At 47.3% G+C, this 15,013-nt stretch overlaps 1 protein-coding gene and 1 non-coding gene across 3 annotated transcripts in view; both read left to right on the forward strand.

Moving 5' to 3' along the window:
• Window positions 1–15,013, forward strand: part of KIRREL3 (kirre like nephrin family adhesion molecule 3) — a 386,118-nt gene that overhangs the window by 286,352 nt on the left and 84,753 nt on the right. For both annotated transcript variants that reach the window (XM_038753761.1, XM_038753762.1), the window contains exon 2: window positions 9,960–10,037. In XM_038753761.1, the coding sequence (XP_038609689.1) occupies window positions 9,960–10,037 (78 nt within the window). The remainder of the gene's footprint in view (window positions 1–9,959; window positions 10,038–15,013) is intronic.
• On the forward strand, window positions 5,403–5,540 carry LOC119935466. The gene has a single exon (XR_005453346.1). It is a non-coding gene; the product is annotated as a small nucleolar RNA SNORA7 (small nucleolar RNA).

Genomic DNA, 15,013 nt, shown 5'->3' on the forward strand with positions numbered 1-15,013 from the left:
GTCCCGGCTTTTTCGGTACGTGGTCCTGAACCGTCCAAATGGTTGCCTGGGTGATTGATCCACCAATCAACCAAACAGTGGTACTTATTAAGAGCTCGCCATGTGCCTATCACTATACTAATCGCTTGGGAGAGTACAATGGAGTTGATAGACATGATCCTTGTCCTTAAGAAACTAAAATCTAGCCAGAGAGACAGACATCAAAATAAATTACACATAAGGAGAAACAATAGAAGCAGCATGGCTTAGTGGAAAGAGCATGGTCCTGGGTTCTAATTCTGTATCAGCCACTCGTCTGCTGGGTGACCTTGGGCAAGCCACTTAATTTCTCTGTGCCTCAGTTAGCTCATCTGTAAAATGGGGATTGAGACTGTGAGCCGCATGTAGGACAACCTGATTACCTTGTATCTATCCCGATGCTTGGAACAGTGCTTGGCATATAGTAAGTACTTAACAAATACCATAATTATAAGCCAGAAGCAGCATGGCTTAGTGGACAGAACACAGTCATGGGTTGTACTTCCAGCTCAACAATATTTCTGCTGTATGACCTTAGGCAAGTCACTTCACTCCCCTGTGCCTCAGTTACCTCATCTGTAAAATGGGAATTAAGAGTGTGAGCCTTATGTGGGACAGGCATTGTGTCCAACCTAACTTGTATCTATCCCAGCACTTAGAATAGTGCTTGGCATATAGTAAGTGCTTAAGAAGTACAATTATTATTATTGTTATCATTATTCAATAGAGTACATTGATACTAAAATAAGTGCTGTGGGGCTGGGATAACACTGCCTATTCTCCTTCCAGTTCTCACACTTGTTTTTAAAAGATCATGTTAACTTCTGAGAAGCTAGCTGCAGGCTTGATGATGACAATCAGTCAATCACTGTTACTTATTGATCACTTACTGTGGACAGAGCACTTCACTAAGCACTTGGGAAAGTGCAATACAACAAAGTCGACACAATCCCTGCCCACAAGGAGGATACAGTCTACAGGGAGAGACAGACACTAAAATGGACTAGGGATAGGGGAAATAGTAGAATATGAGAAATATTTACATAAGTAATTGGGGCTGGGCTGAGTATTGAAGGGCTTAATAATGATGGTGATATTGATGGTGTTCTCCCATCAATCAATCAAAGATATTTATGGAGCACTTATTTGTTCAGCCCATTGTACTAAATGCTTGGGAGTAGTAGTGTGGCTTAGTGGAAAAAGCGTGGGCTTGGGAGTCAGAGAATCTCTGCTCCGCCTCTTACCTGCTATGTGACTTTGGGCAAGTCACTTACTGTCCCTGGACCTCAATTCCCTCTTCTGCAAAATGGGGATTTAATGCCTGTTCTACCTCCTACTTAAACTGGGAGCCCCCTGTGGGATCTGAATATCTTGATTCTACCTCAAAACTTAGTACAGTGCTGGGCACATAGTAAGCACTTGAGAAATAGACTGTAGCTCATCCTCTAGATTGCAAGATCATTGTGGACAGGGAATGTGTCTGTTTATTTTACTGGGCTCTCCCACGCGCTTAATGCAATGCTCTGCACGCCATAAGTGCCCAATAAATACGATTGAAATACCACAGTCATTTTATTACAATAAAACAGAGTTGGTAGACATGTTCCCCGTCCACAGGGAGCTTAAAGTCTAGTCGGGGAGAAGATTCTAGAAGAGGAGAATCTATATAGAGGAGTTGATGATGGTGCCAGTGGCTCTCCCAGCCCCACTCACACTCTCTGGCCCTGCCAGTCACATTCCCCATCGAGGCAGTTGGGTATGCGGCAAGGAGTGAAAGGTGGGCACAGGTTTTGGATGGGCAGGACACATTTACAGCTAAAGCGATCACTGCACAATGGGTCATCACCGAGGGAGGCCCCTCAGTAGCCACTACACCCTTCCCTATCTGTGTTAGCTGGCTATTTTTCAGGCTTCCTGCAGGGTCTGCCTCCCCTGGGAAATATCCTAGGTGGTTCTTGGGTCAGAAGATTTCCCCCCTGTTGAAATAGCCCCAAGAGGCACTCATTTATTCATTCTTTCATTCAACCATATTTATTGAGCACTTGCTCTATGTAAAGCACTGTACTAAACGCTTGGGAGAGTAGACTCTAAAAATAGACACGTTCCCTGTCCACAACGATCTTACAGTCTGGAGGGGGAGGTGCAGTCTAGAGAGGAAGACCCCAACTTCTTGCTGTTGTAGCCCTTGGATTTGGGGATGGGTAGAGCCCAAACTTGTTAGGAGGCTTTAAATTACATATGATAAATTCCTCATTCATTCTTTTTAGTGTCTATCTCCCCACCCTAGACTGTACGCTCATTACGGGCAAGGAACATGTCTGCTAATTCTGTTGTACTCTCCCAAGTGCTTAATACAATGCTCTGCACCTAGTAAGTGCCCAATAAATACCATTGATTGATTGATTGAGGCTTGGAAACAACAAGCCACCATGTGGAAAGGCAAAAGACTCAAACTCCAGATGTCACCTCTGCCGCTCAAACCCACCTCCATCTGGCCTCCCCATTTCATGAAAGTGAGCCTGGAGAAAATAATAGCCTCGGCTGTTTTGACGCTCAAGGTCTTTCAAGATCCCTCACCCATCTCTTCCCAAACAAAGTCACACCCTGACAAAGTTCATGAGGATTTTTTTTTAAATCCATTGGTTTTCAAACTTAATTTAAGAACGCAGCTGCTTCAATCTCTCTTATCCCAATTTAATTGGTATATAATAGCATGGTTAATTAAATACAAATCCATAGTTTAGAATAACTAATTGATACTTAATATGAATGGGAAAAAATAACTTAGCTGTAATATAATTATCTCAATATTAAATAAGCAATGAAAGTCCAATTATGCCTTTACAGCAACGTAAAGTTTATGGTTCTTTAATGAAGTTGTAGGGAGTTGGAGTGTGTGCTCCAAAAATTATTAAGCATGTATCATCGGACTATTAAACATTTATTAGCAGCCCCTGTGGGACCAGATAATGGTCTGGTCTGAATTAATCACCTTTACTCCTTTGGGTCTGGGCATCGGGGATGTAATGAGGAGGCTCTGTAATCTTGATCTTTGCCTAGTGGAAGAGGAAGCGTAAACCGTTACCAGTTTGCTTAGTCTAGTGGAAAGGGCACAGTCTGGGAGTCAGAGGACCTGGGTTCTAGTTCCAGCTCTGTTATTTGACTTCTGAGTGACCTTGGTCAAATCATTCAACTTCTCTGGGCCTCAGTTTCCTCATCTGTAAAATAGGGATTCAATACCCATTCTCCCCCCTCTAGAATGTAAGCTCATTACAGGAAATGTGTCTGTTTATTGTTATGTTGTACTCTCCCAAATGCTTTGCAAGCTGTAAGTGCTCAATAAATATGATTGAATGAATGAATTAATGAATGAATGAATGTTTTCCCTCTCCCTTAGACCGTGAGGCCCATGTAGTGCAGGGGGTGTGTCCATCCTGATTAACTTGCAACTCCCCCAGTTCTTGGCACATACTAAGTACTTAATAAAACACCATCATTTTATTATACTTTATTATTATTATCACCATCATCATTATCAACTTTCTCAGCAACCCAGCCTGGAACTAACACCAGTCCCTAGGATGGCTACTGATGGGGAACATGAAAGTAGTCACACAGATACTCAAAATGCCACGTGCGCCATTCTGGGCACAAAGCATCAGTCAATCAATCAGTGGCATTTATTGAGCACTTCCTGTGAGCACAGCGTTGTACTAAACACTTGGGAGAGTCCAATACAATCAAGCAGGTACAGTAAATAGCATGGTGGACAGAAGCCCCCTTGAATTCCCCCAATCCTAGAGCATTTCCCCACTTGCTCCAGAGCCACTATGTTTCCCCCGACCCTGGCTCCCTGTGAACATGAGGTCTGCTTCTGGGTCACAGGACTCGACGATGGAAACTGTGAGCCCATTGTTGGGTAGGGACCGTCTCTATATGTTGCCAACTTGTACTTCCCAAGAGCTTAGTACAGTGCTCTGCACACAGTAAGCGCTCAATAAACACAATTGAATGAATGAATGAATCAGAACGTGTCTACCAAGCCTATTATCTTGTACTCTTCCAAGCAGTTAGAACAGTGACCTGTGTGCAGTAAATGCTCAGTAAATACGATGGATTGATTGATTGAGAATAAGAACATCAAGCATCAGTCAGCTGGTACCAAAAGCACACCGGAAGGGAGACGAGCCATCTGAGAATGACACGCTGGCCACCCTCCCACTCTCCCTAGCCATGGTCAGCCTTGAACAATCTGTCAGGTTTGCAGGTGGTCATCCCTGTCCCTACTTCCCTTCCAGAAGATCACTGCGAAAAACGAAACAGGGATGACAGTGAGAAGCCCATTGCAGTTTCACCAGTCGATCAATTATTCAGTGGTATAATATTGATAATAACTGTGGTATTTCTTTCATTCATTCAGTCATGTTTATTGAGCACTTACTGTGTGCAGAGCACCATATTAAGCTCTTGGAAAGTACAATTTGGCAACAAATAGAGACCATCCCTACCTAATAATGGGCTCTGTTAAGCACTAACTCCATGCCAGGCACGGTACTAAGAGCTAGGGTAGATACAAGATAATCAGGTTGGACACAATCCCTGTCCTACGTAGGGCTCACAGTCTTCATCCCCATTTTACCGATGAGGTAACTGAGGCACAGAGAAGGCAAGCTACTTGTCCAAGGACCCATAGCGGATAAGTGGCAGAGACGGGATTAGAACCCAGATCCTTCTGACCATCTATCCATTAGGCTACCCTGCTTCTCTGTTTACTGAGCTTCTGCTGTGTTCAGAGTACTGGACTAAGTGATTGGGAGAGTACAACACAATGGAATTGGTGGACACAATCTCCGCCCTCAAGAAGTGGGGAACAACCCCAGGAAGGGGTTAGTGACTGTGACCACCAGATTAGCAGCTAGAGCATGGACGGGCCTGGGAGCCAGAAGGTCATGAGGCCTAATCTTGGCTCTGCCACTGGTCTGCTCTGTGTCCTTGAACAAGTCACTTAGCTTCTCTGTACCACAGTTACCTCATCTGTAAAATTCATTCATTTATTCATTCAATCATATTTATTGAGCACTTACTGTGGGAGTACAAGTCGGCAACATATAGAGACGGTCCCTACCCAACAACCGGCTCACAATCTAGAAGGGGGAGAGAGACAACAAAACAAAACATGAAATGGAAATTGAGACTGCGAGCCCCATGTGGGAGAGGGACTGTGTCCAACCTGATTTTCTTGTATCCGCCCCAGTGCTTAGAACAGTGCCTGGCATATGGTAAGCACTTAATGAATACCACAATTATTATTATTATCACTATTTAGAAGCTGTAGATTGGGTTTAGTTAGTTCTGCTACTTAACATGTGCTTACGATGTACCAATCCCTCTCAGGGTCGCACCTGGAGAGTTTCCAGTCCTCTACCAGTTTCGGCTATGGGAGGGAAAGTCAAGCAGAGTCATACCCATTCCATTCCTAGCTTGGTCAGTGGCTAGCGAGTGGAAGGTAATCTGCTACAATTCAAAATTCACCTATGCTGGGCAGCAGTGGCATGGGAGAGAGTCGAGGGAATAGACTCGAGTTTACTGCGCTGAAGGCAGCAATGTTAAACCACTTCTATATTTTTACCAAGAAAACTTTATGAATACACTACCAGAATGACTGCAGATGGAGAGAGGGGCATTCTGGAAGAGATGTGTCTGTGGTGTCGCTATGGGTTGGAAACAACTCAATGCATAAAACAAGACAATGTGTCAAGTTCTGGGTTAAATATTGGGGTAGATGCTAGATGATCAGAACAGACCGAGGTCCTGGCCCATATGAAACTCACAGACTAAGAATGAAGGAGAAAAAGTGTTTTACCCCAGAAGTTTAGTGACTTGCCCAAGGTCACAAACTATGCCCTCATTCCTCCCTCTCCTTGCACTTGGATTTGTACCTGTTAACACTTAATCTTTACCCCTCCTTCATCCCCACAGCACTTACGAACAGAACCATAATGTCTTTTAACATCTGTCTTCTCTTCCAGACTGTAAGTTCCATGTACAGAGATCATATCTACCATCTCTGTTATATCGTACTCTCCCAAGTGCTTAGTACAGTGCTCTACACACAGTAAGCACTCAATAAATATCACTGATTGGTTGATTGAAGGGATGAGGAAATTTCCCTGCTGGGTTTTACTAGGCCTCTTCAGTGGGTGCATTAACTCCTTGTAACGCTACAGACTAAATAATTTAAATCAAGCCACAGGAGGTGAATTAAAGGAGCCCAAAGCATTGAGAAATCACAGCATCCTCTATTTCTTTTATGAATCATTTGGGTTTTTTTTTTCTCTTTTCCTGGTCACCTGCCAGACTCAGGCATTGGAGGTGAGATTTCCAGTACAAAACGAGATCTTATCAGATTGCTGGGACATATTAGCCATGGGCAAGAAAGCGAAGTTGGATGGGGAGGCAGGGAAGGAGTGTGAATAGTTGGGGAATCTTGGCAGTGTAGACAAGGGATGGGATCTAGGGATCTAAACCACCTCCCTCAGTGTCAATTGGACCATCTACCTGGCCAGAGTGACCTGGATGAATTCTTCACTCTGGGTGGAGACTGAGACATTGACTCAAAGTGGAATCCAGTGGCTCTAAAAAGCCCTGCTTCAGGAAGCAGATACATCTGTGTCAGAGTCTGTCTGCCCTAAAACAATAATGATGGTGTTTGTTCAGCGCTTACTATGTGGCAAACACTCTTCTAAGTGCTTGGGTCAATTCAAGTTAATCAGGTAGACCCAGTCGCTGTCCCTGTCCCACATGGGGCTCACAGTCTTAATCCCTTTTTTACAGATGAGGTAACTGAGACCCAAAGAAGTGAAGTGGCTTGCCCAAATTCTCACAGCAGACAAGTGGCAGAGCTGGGATTACAACCCAGGTCCTCTGGCTCCCAGGCCCCTGCTCTATCCATTAGGCCATACTGCTTCCCCAAATGCCCAAATTCTCCTAAAATGTCATTGGAAGAGAACTCAGTAGGCAAACATGGGGCTCAGCTTCCCTGGGGGATCGTCAGCTGGAAAGGCCATGGGAAAGGGTGCAGAGAGATCCCTCCAGTGATGCTCTGACCACAGCCGGAATTCCCAGAGGCAAAGAGCCCAGTAATGGCTGTCAGACTGCCAATCCTGTGTCCCTGTGGACATCAAAGCCACTTGGATCTAGGTGGCCAGCTCAGTGCGGATCAGCCCCCCGGAGAGATAGGCGAGGATGTCCAGGAGCTTTGAGTTGGTTTGAAGTATGGGAGTTCGGGTTAACAGCTGGGGGTGGGCGTGTGGAGCCGTGGAGGGTGGAGGGCAGTGGAGGGGCAGGGCGAATGGGAGGGGCACAGAGAGGGGAGCATTATGGAAGAGGCAAGAAAAGGGTGGTGCGAGGAATAAGGGCCCTGGAAACCTTGGGGTACTCCCCTAGACCAGAGGTCAGCTCCCCCAGGAGCCGGATGGGGGGCATCACCCGATGGCGAAAAAGGTGGGTGCGAGGTCTGGGGAGGGAGGACCACCAAGCTCTTTAATCCACAAATGCAGTTCTTTTCTAAAAAGCACCTATGCCAGAGGGACAGTGAGCACGTTGTGATTAGGGATTGTCACTCTTTATTGTTGTATCCTACTTTCCCAAGCGTTTAGTACAGTGCTCTGTACACAGTAAGTGCTTAACAAATCCGATTGACTGAATGAATGGCAGACAGTGGGAGGCAGAGGTGCATGCATTGGCTTTGGCTCTGTCTGGAATGTGCCCCGGGCCTTTGGATCTCATAGGGCTCTAGACTGTGAGCCCGCTGTTGGGTAGGGACCGTCTCTATATGTTGCCAACTTGTACTTCCCAAGCGCTTAGTACAGTGCTCTGCACACAGTAAGCGCTCAATAAATATGATTGAATGAATGAATGAATGAATAGGGCCCAGAATTCCCCCAAGTTGCTAGATTTCCGACCTGCACCTACACTCTTCCCCAGCTTACTCCACCCCCACTTCCCTTCCTTCCCTACTGGGCCGTCTCATCCTGCTTCCCATCCTGTCCCCTCTGCATGGCGTAATAGAAGCAGCACGGTGTAGTACTTAAAATATAGGCCTGGGAATCAGAAGATCATGGGTTCTAATCCCAGCTCTGCCACTTATCTGCTGTGTGACCTTGGGCAAATCATGTCACTTCTGTGGGCCTCAGTTCCCTCATCTGTAAAATGGGAATGGAGACTGTGAGCCCCAAGTGAGAAAGGGACTGTGTCCGACCCTGCACTCTTGCCCATGGCCTTCCCAGCTGACCATCTCCCGGACAGCTGAGCCCCACGCTTGCCAACTAAGTTCTCTTCCAGTGACATTTTAGGAGAATTTGGGCATTTAATAATAATAATAATAATAGTAATGGTGTTTATTAAGCACTGACTATGTGCAAAGCACTGTTCTAAGCGCTGGGGAGGTTACAAGGTGATCAGGTTGTCCCACGGGGGGCTCACAGTCTTAATCCCCATTTTACAGATGAGGGAACTGAGGCCCACAGAAGTTAAGTGACTTGCCCAAAGTCACACAGCTGAAAAGTGGCGGAGCCTGGATTTGAACCTATGACCTCTGACTCCCAAGCCCGTGCTCTTCCCACTGAGCCACACTGCTTCTCGGGGAAGCAGCTTCTCAGGGCATTTGGGGAAGCAGTATGGCCTAATGGATAGAGCAGGGGCCTGGGAATCAGAGGACCTGGGTTCTAATCCCAGCTCCGCCACTTGTCTGCTGTGAGAATTTGGGCAAGCCACTTCACTTTGCTTGTATCTATCCCAGCGCTTTGAACTGTGCCTGGCACCTCATGTGAGCTTAATAAATACCATAATTATTATTTTTATTATCCTGCCCCACCCCTGCTTCTCTCCTTTCCTACTGTGTCCTCTCCCTGCTCCCTCCTCATAATGATAATAATAATGATTATGCTACTTGTTAAGCACTTACAATGTGCCAAACCCTGCTGTAAGCACTGGGGTAGATACAAGTTATTCAGGTCAGACACAGTCCCACAAAGGGCCGATGCTATTAATTCCCATTTTATAGATGAGGGAACCGAGGCCCAGAGAAGTGAAGTGAGTTGCCCCAGGTCACACAGCAGACATGTGGTGGACCCGGGCTTAGAGTCCAGGTCCTTCCGACTTCTAGGCCCGGGCTGTATCCACTAAGCCATGCTGCTTTGCTCCTCATAGTGACTCTCACCCTGCCCCCTCCTCATTTCCCTCCTTCCCTGCCTTGCCCCCTCATCCTGCCCCACCCCTGCTTTGCTTCCTTCCCTATTGTCCCTCCTCATCTGCTTCCCACCCTGTTCCTTCCCCTGCCCCCTAGTAATAATAATAACTCTGTTGCCTCCCCCTTCTCTTCCCCATTCTTCCCTCACCCTTCCATTCCCCCCCTGCTCCTCTCTCCCACCTCAGCCCCAGCCCCTTCCTCTTACATCCCCCCACTGGGTCCCCTCCCCAACACTCCCAGCCTGGGCCTGCCCTTAATAATAATAATGACAGTATTTGTTAAGCGCTTACTATGTGCAAAGCACTGTTCTAAGCACTGGAGGGATACAAGGTGATCAGGTTGTCCCATGTGGGGCTCACAGTCTTAATCCCCATTTTACAGATGAGGGAACTGAGACACAGAGAAGTTAAGTGACTTGCCCAAAGTCACACAGCTGACAACTGGTGGAGTCAGGATTTGAACCCATGATCTCTGACTCCAAAACCCGTGCTGCTTCCACTGAGCCACGCTGCTTCTCTACAAGAACAAAGAGGGTCCGTCCAGTTCTCCACATGAGTGTCAAGGGCTCCTATCCCTCACCCTCCCTCTCACCTCACGCCTCTCCTGCCCAGGGCAGACCTGGCAGGCTGCCCCATTTGTCACTTGGTCTGCCCAGACGCTATGATCTCACCCCTGCGTGTTTCTCTTCCAGAGTTCGGGCTTCCAAGGAGAGGATGCTACCTGGTCCTGGGGTACCTGTCCAAGGACAAGTTCCGGAGGATCAATGAAGGTCAGCGAAGCCACACGCTCATCCAGGGCCAGGGAAAAAAAAAATGATGGCATTTATTAAGTGCTTACTATGTGCAAAGCACTGTTCTATGCGATGAAAAATAATAGTAATGATGGCATTTGCTAAGCGCTTGCTATTTGCAAAGCACTGTTCTAAGCGCTGGGGGGGGGGGATACAAGGTGATCACATTGTCCCACGTGGGGCTCACAGTCTTAATCCCCATTTTACAGATAAGGTAACTGAGGCTCAGAGAAGTTAAGTGACTTGCCATAGGTCACATAGCAGACATGTGGGGGAGCCGGGATCAGAACCCATGACCTCTGACTCCCAAGCCTGTGCTCTTTCCACTGAGCCACGCTGCTTCTGCTTAACTAGGGGGACCAGCAGGTCTGAGATCCGAGGGACCGAAGGCAGGGAAGGCCACTGGGCTGAGGACCCAAGGAGGCCAAGGGTCCTGGGGCAGACCTGAGAAGGCTGGGAGGACCAGAAATCAGGGGCTGGGGGACCAGGGAAGCTGGGAAAGCTGGGGGATCAAGGGGACCAGGGAGGTCAGGAGGCCCAGGGAATTGGGGAGACCAGGGAGAGCACTGACACCCCAAAAGGGGCTAAATCCCAGAACTCACCACTCAGTCGGCCACCAAAATCATCATCTCCATCATCAGCACCATGATCCCAGGATGGTCCAAGACCTCTGTTTGTGTAACACCGTGCTGAGTACCAGCTGCCTGGTGAGCACACAGCCATTTGCTTCACTATACTGAGAGTCTACTATACACAGAGCACTGTACTGAGCATCTCAGGCAATTTTCTGCCCCCGTAATAAAAATAAGCATTGGTTGATCAATCTTTAGCGCATATTGAGCACTTACTGTGTACCTAGCACTGTACTGAGCAACCCCAGGGACAGAACCCTGGCTTGGAGGAAGGAGGCTGTTGGCTCAGAGGACAGAGCCCAGAGAAGAAGCCGGGTCAGTGTGGGAGAAGTTGGGTTTGAGGGAACAGACAGACCAATGGACAGATGAGAACCTGGTCAGTCGGATGGCCTCTCAAGCATGTCCCTGGGAGGCCCCGATGCAGGGATTGACTCCTGTATGGTGCCAGTTGAGGTCAAAGGGCACAGGATTCACAGTAGTACAAGGGCCAGGAGTTGGCTTGGCAGAAGTGGAATAACCATCCTGGAAGGGTAGAGGAGCAGTGTTGCCTAGTGGATAGATCACAGGCCCGGGAGTCAGAAGGACCCAGGTTCTATTCCCAGCTCCACCACTTATCTGCTGTGTGACCTTAGCCAAGTCACTTAACTTCTCTGGGCCTTGATTACCTTGTATAAAATGGGGATTAAGACTGTAAACCTCACGTGGGACATGAACTCTGTCCAACCTGATGGTTTTGTATCTACCCCAGCTCTTAGTACAGTGTCTGACACATAACAAGAGCTTAACAAATACCATTTTAAAAAAAGTGTGCTGGGAGGGCTGGTGGTACTGAAGTTTCCAGGGGATGCTAGGTAGGCACCCTTACCCTCCTTTTCCTCCTCCTGCTGCTAGGCATGGCTGCCAACTTTTCATTAATGATGGCATTTATTAAGCGCTTACTATATGCAAAGCACTGTTCTAAGCACTGGGGAGGTTACAAGATGATCAGGTTGTCCCATGGGGGGCTCACAGTCTTAATCCCCATTTTACAGATGAGGTAACTGAGGCACAGAGAAGTTAAGTGATTTGCCCAAAGTCACACAGCTGACAATTGGTGGAGCCGGGATGTGAACCCCTGACCTCTGACTCCAAAGCCCGTGCTCTTTCCACTAAGCCACGCTGCTTCCCCATTGTCAGCATTGGGGGGTGAGAAGTGGGCAATAATTTGGTCCTTGGGGCACAGACTACCAAGAACCTAAAGGCCAGAAAGTTGCCATTTTGGGTCTTTTCAACCCTGATGGAAAACTGTACTTCTAGACAAGGCCAGGCCTAAAGGCTTGGAGATGAAAGGAGACCACTTTGGTCAAGGCTGGGAGGAACAAGGAGCTGAGCGTGGATATTTATAATGATATTTTTATGATGGTATTTGTTAAGTGCTTACTATGTGCCAAGGACTGTACTAAGCACTGGGGTAGATACAAGATAATCAGGTTGGACACAGTCCCTGTCCCACAGAGGGCTATGGTCTTAATTCCCATTTTACAGGTGAGGCAACTGAGGCCCAGAGAAATGAAGTGACTTGCTCAAGGTCACACAGTACGTGGAGCTGGGATAAGAGCCCATGTCTCTAACTCTCAGGCCTGTGCTCTATCCACTAGGCCACACTGCTTCTCAAAACTTCCCAGCCCCTCCCCGTTCTTCTCTGACCATCCTCCTCCATCCCACCCTTATTTTCCAAGTGCCCCCCCCCCTTCCCACCTTTCTTTCCTCCTCTCCAAAACCTGGGAGCCCCATTGCCAGCCTATTTGCAGAGAAGACAAAGAGGTCTGTCTGCAGGCAGGCGAAAGCTGCTTTTATGGTTCATAATTATCTTGTACCGATACCCGGAATAATTATAACTCCCGCCTATTAATAATTGAAGCGGAGTAGCTGCAGCCCATAGATCACAAGAGCAGAATGTGCAGGGACTCCCGCCAAGCCACTTCCCCCTCCTCCGAATAAATGGAACCAATCGGTGCAGTAGTCAAATTCTTTTTTTCACCCTGACGCTGGGATTAGTGAGGTATTAGAACAATTAGCTGCTGCTTCCATTAAAGATAAGGCCGTGATCATTTTGTTTCCAATTTAAAATAAATATAAAAGCCCCACTTGTGCTACATTAAAGCGTATTTGTTTGACTTAACAGTATCTAACACGGTGTCTATCACCGGGGGGAGAAGTGATCTTGGTTTTCATTTGTCTTCCCGTTAATTTGATGCCTTTTTTTCTCCCCTCCCTCCCCCCACATTTTTCGTATCAAAAAATAACAAGTTGCAAAGGAGCAGGAGGGCAGTGATGAATGAGCGGGAGCTTTATAGATCCGGGGTTTATCATAAACTGAAGTCATCGCAATTGGAGCTGTTAAACTACACAAAGCAATAAAAAGAAAGCGCAATTCAAAGACCGTTTAAGAAGGCATGTGGCCATCCAGAAGCGGGTTTTTTTTTCTGTCGGGGAAGTGTTTAACCACTCCGAGGATGTGGTCGGCGGCTTCTGCAGGATGTGGAGGTTGAGGATAAGTGGGCATTGGTGGGGAGGGGGCTGGAGTTTGAGGGGGTTCACTGCTGGCCGTGAATGTGGGGGTGGGCGGAGGGGGCATATGTGGAGCGTGAGTGTGTGTAGGAGTCTATGCACTTGGGTACTGAGTGTGGAGGTATGTGTGGATGAGTGAGCATGTCATAGAAAGTGTGTGCATGCTTGGGCAGAAGGGAATATGCATACTTGTGGGGGGGGGTGAGTGTATTCATTCATTTAAACATATTTATTGAGCGCTTACTGTGTGCAGAACACTGTACTAAGTGCTTGGGAAGTACAAGTCAGCAACATATAGAGACAGTCCCTACCCAACAACGGGCTCACAGTCTAGAAGGGAAGCTCTACTAGTCCATTCTCCTCCTACTCTTGGTCCTTTGTTCCATCTGTCTCTCAAGGAGGTCACCCTCCAGCTTTCAAAATCTCCCCTTTTACCTGGTACCTAGACCCAAACTCTCTCACCTCCTAAAAACACTTTTTTCCATTCGCCTCATCTCCCTTACCACTCAAATTCAAACTCTCATTCTCTGATGGTTCATTTTTCTCCCACTTCAGAAGTGCTCCTGTCTCTCCTATTCATATGTATGGGGTATATGCAGGTGTGTTTTGAGTTCAGTCATGTGTATGCGTTGGGGTGTATACCTGCATGTGGGAGATTCACATGGATATGTGGATGTGCTCATGGGAGGGCATATGGGTGTGTTGAGTGGTTGTGCATGTGTGAAGTGTGTGTGTGTGTGTGTTTTGGAGTCTGAATCCAGAACTCTGAACAGACACAGACAGAGAAAGAGTTGGGAAACTGGGACCTAAGAAAGAAAATGAGACAGGGCCAGAGGGTAGGAGAGGCAAGGGGAGTCAGATTAAGTTTACAGTCCACCCAGACCAACTCTCTCCCCTTGTTGTCCCCCTTCTACTCCAGCTTTAGTGGAAGCCCAAGCCCACCCCTGCTCTCCTCACTCCCCCTCTCTCTGCTAGAGTCCACTTCCTGCTGCAGAGCTGGGAGCGGGACAGAGCTGGGAGGGGAAGGATACGCATGAGGGGATAATTGTGGGATTGGTTAAGTGTTTACTATGTGCCAGGCACTGTACTAAGCACTGGAGTAGGAACAAGATAGTAGAGTCTGACACAGACCCTATACAACATGAGTCTCACAGCCTAGGGGATGAAGGAGAACAGGAATTGAATCCCCGTTTTTACAGACAGGGCACAAAGCACTTAAGTGACTTGCCCAGGGTCACACAGCAGGCAAGTGGCAATCAATCAATGGTATTTATTGGGTTCTTACTGTGCTCAGACTACTGTATGAAGCACTTGGAGAGAATGCAGTACAATGAAGTTGGTCATCACCATCCTTGTCCAGAGCGATTCAGATATTTAAGTAAATTACAGGTGCAGGATTTGGGAGAGTATAAGGATACATACATAAATGCTGTGGGGCTGGGAGTGGAGTGACTATCAAGTGCATAAGTACATATCCAAGGGCGTAGGTAATAATAATAATAATAATAACAATCACAATAATGGCATTTATTAAGTGCTTACTATGTGCAAAGAACTGTTGTAAGTGCTGGGGAGGTTGCAAGGTGATCAGGTTGTCTCACGGGGGGCTCACAGTCTTAATCCCCATTTTACAGCTGAGGTAACTGAGGCACAGAGTAGTTAAGTGACTTGCCCAAAGTCACACAGCTGACAATTGGCGGAGCCAGGATTTGAACCCATGACCTCAGACTCCAAAGCCCGGGCTCTTTCCACTGAGCCATGCTGCTTCTCTAA

Source organism: Tachyglossus aculeatus, chromosome 11 (assembly GCF_015852505.1).
Source record: "Tachyglossus aculeatus isolate mTacAcu1 chromosome 11, mTacAcu1.pri, whole genome shotgun sequence".
NCBI classification, from domain to species: Eukaryota; Metazoa; Chordata; class Mammalia; order Monotremata; family Tachyglossidae; genus Tachyglossus; species Tachyglossus aculeatus.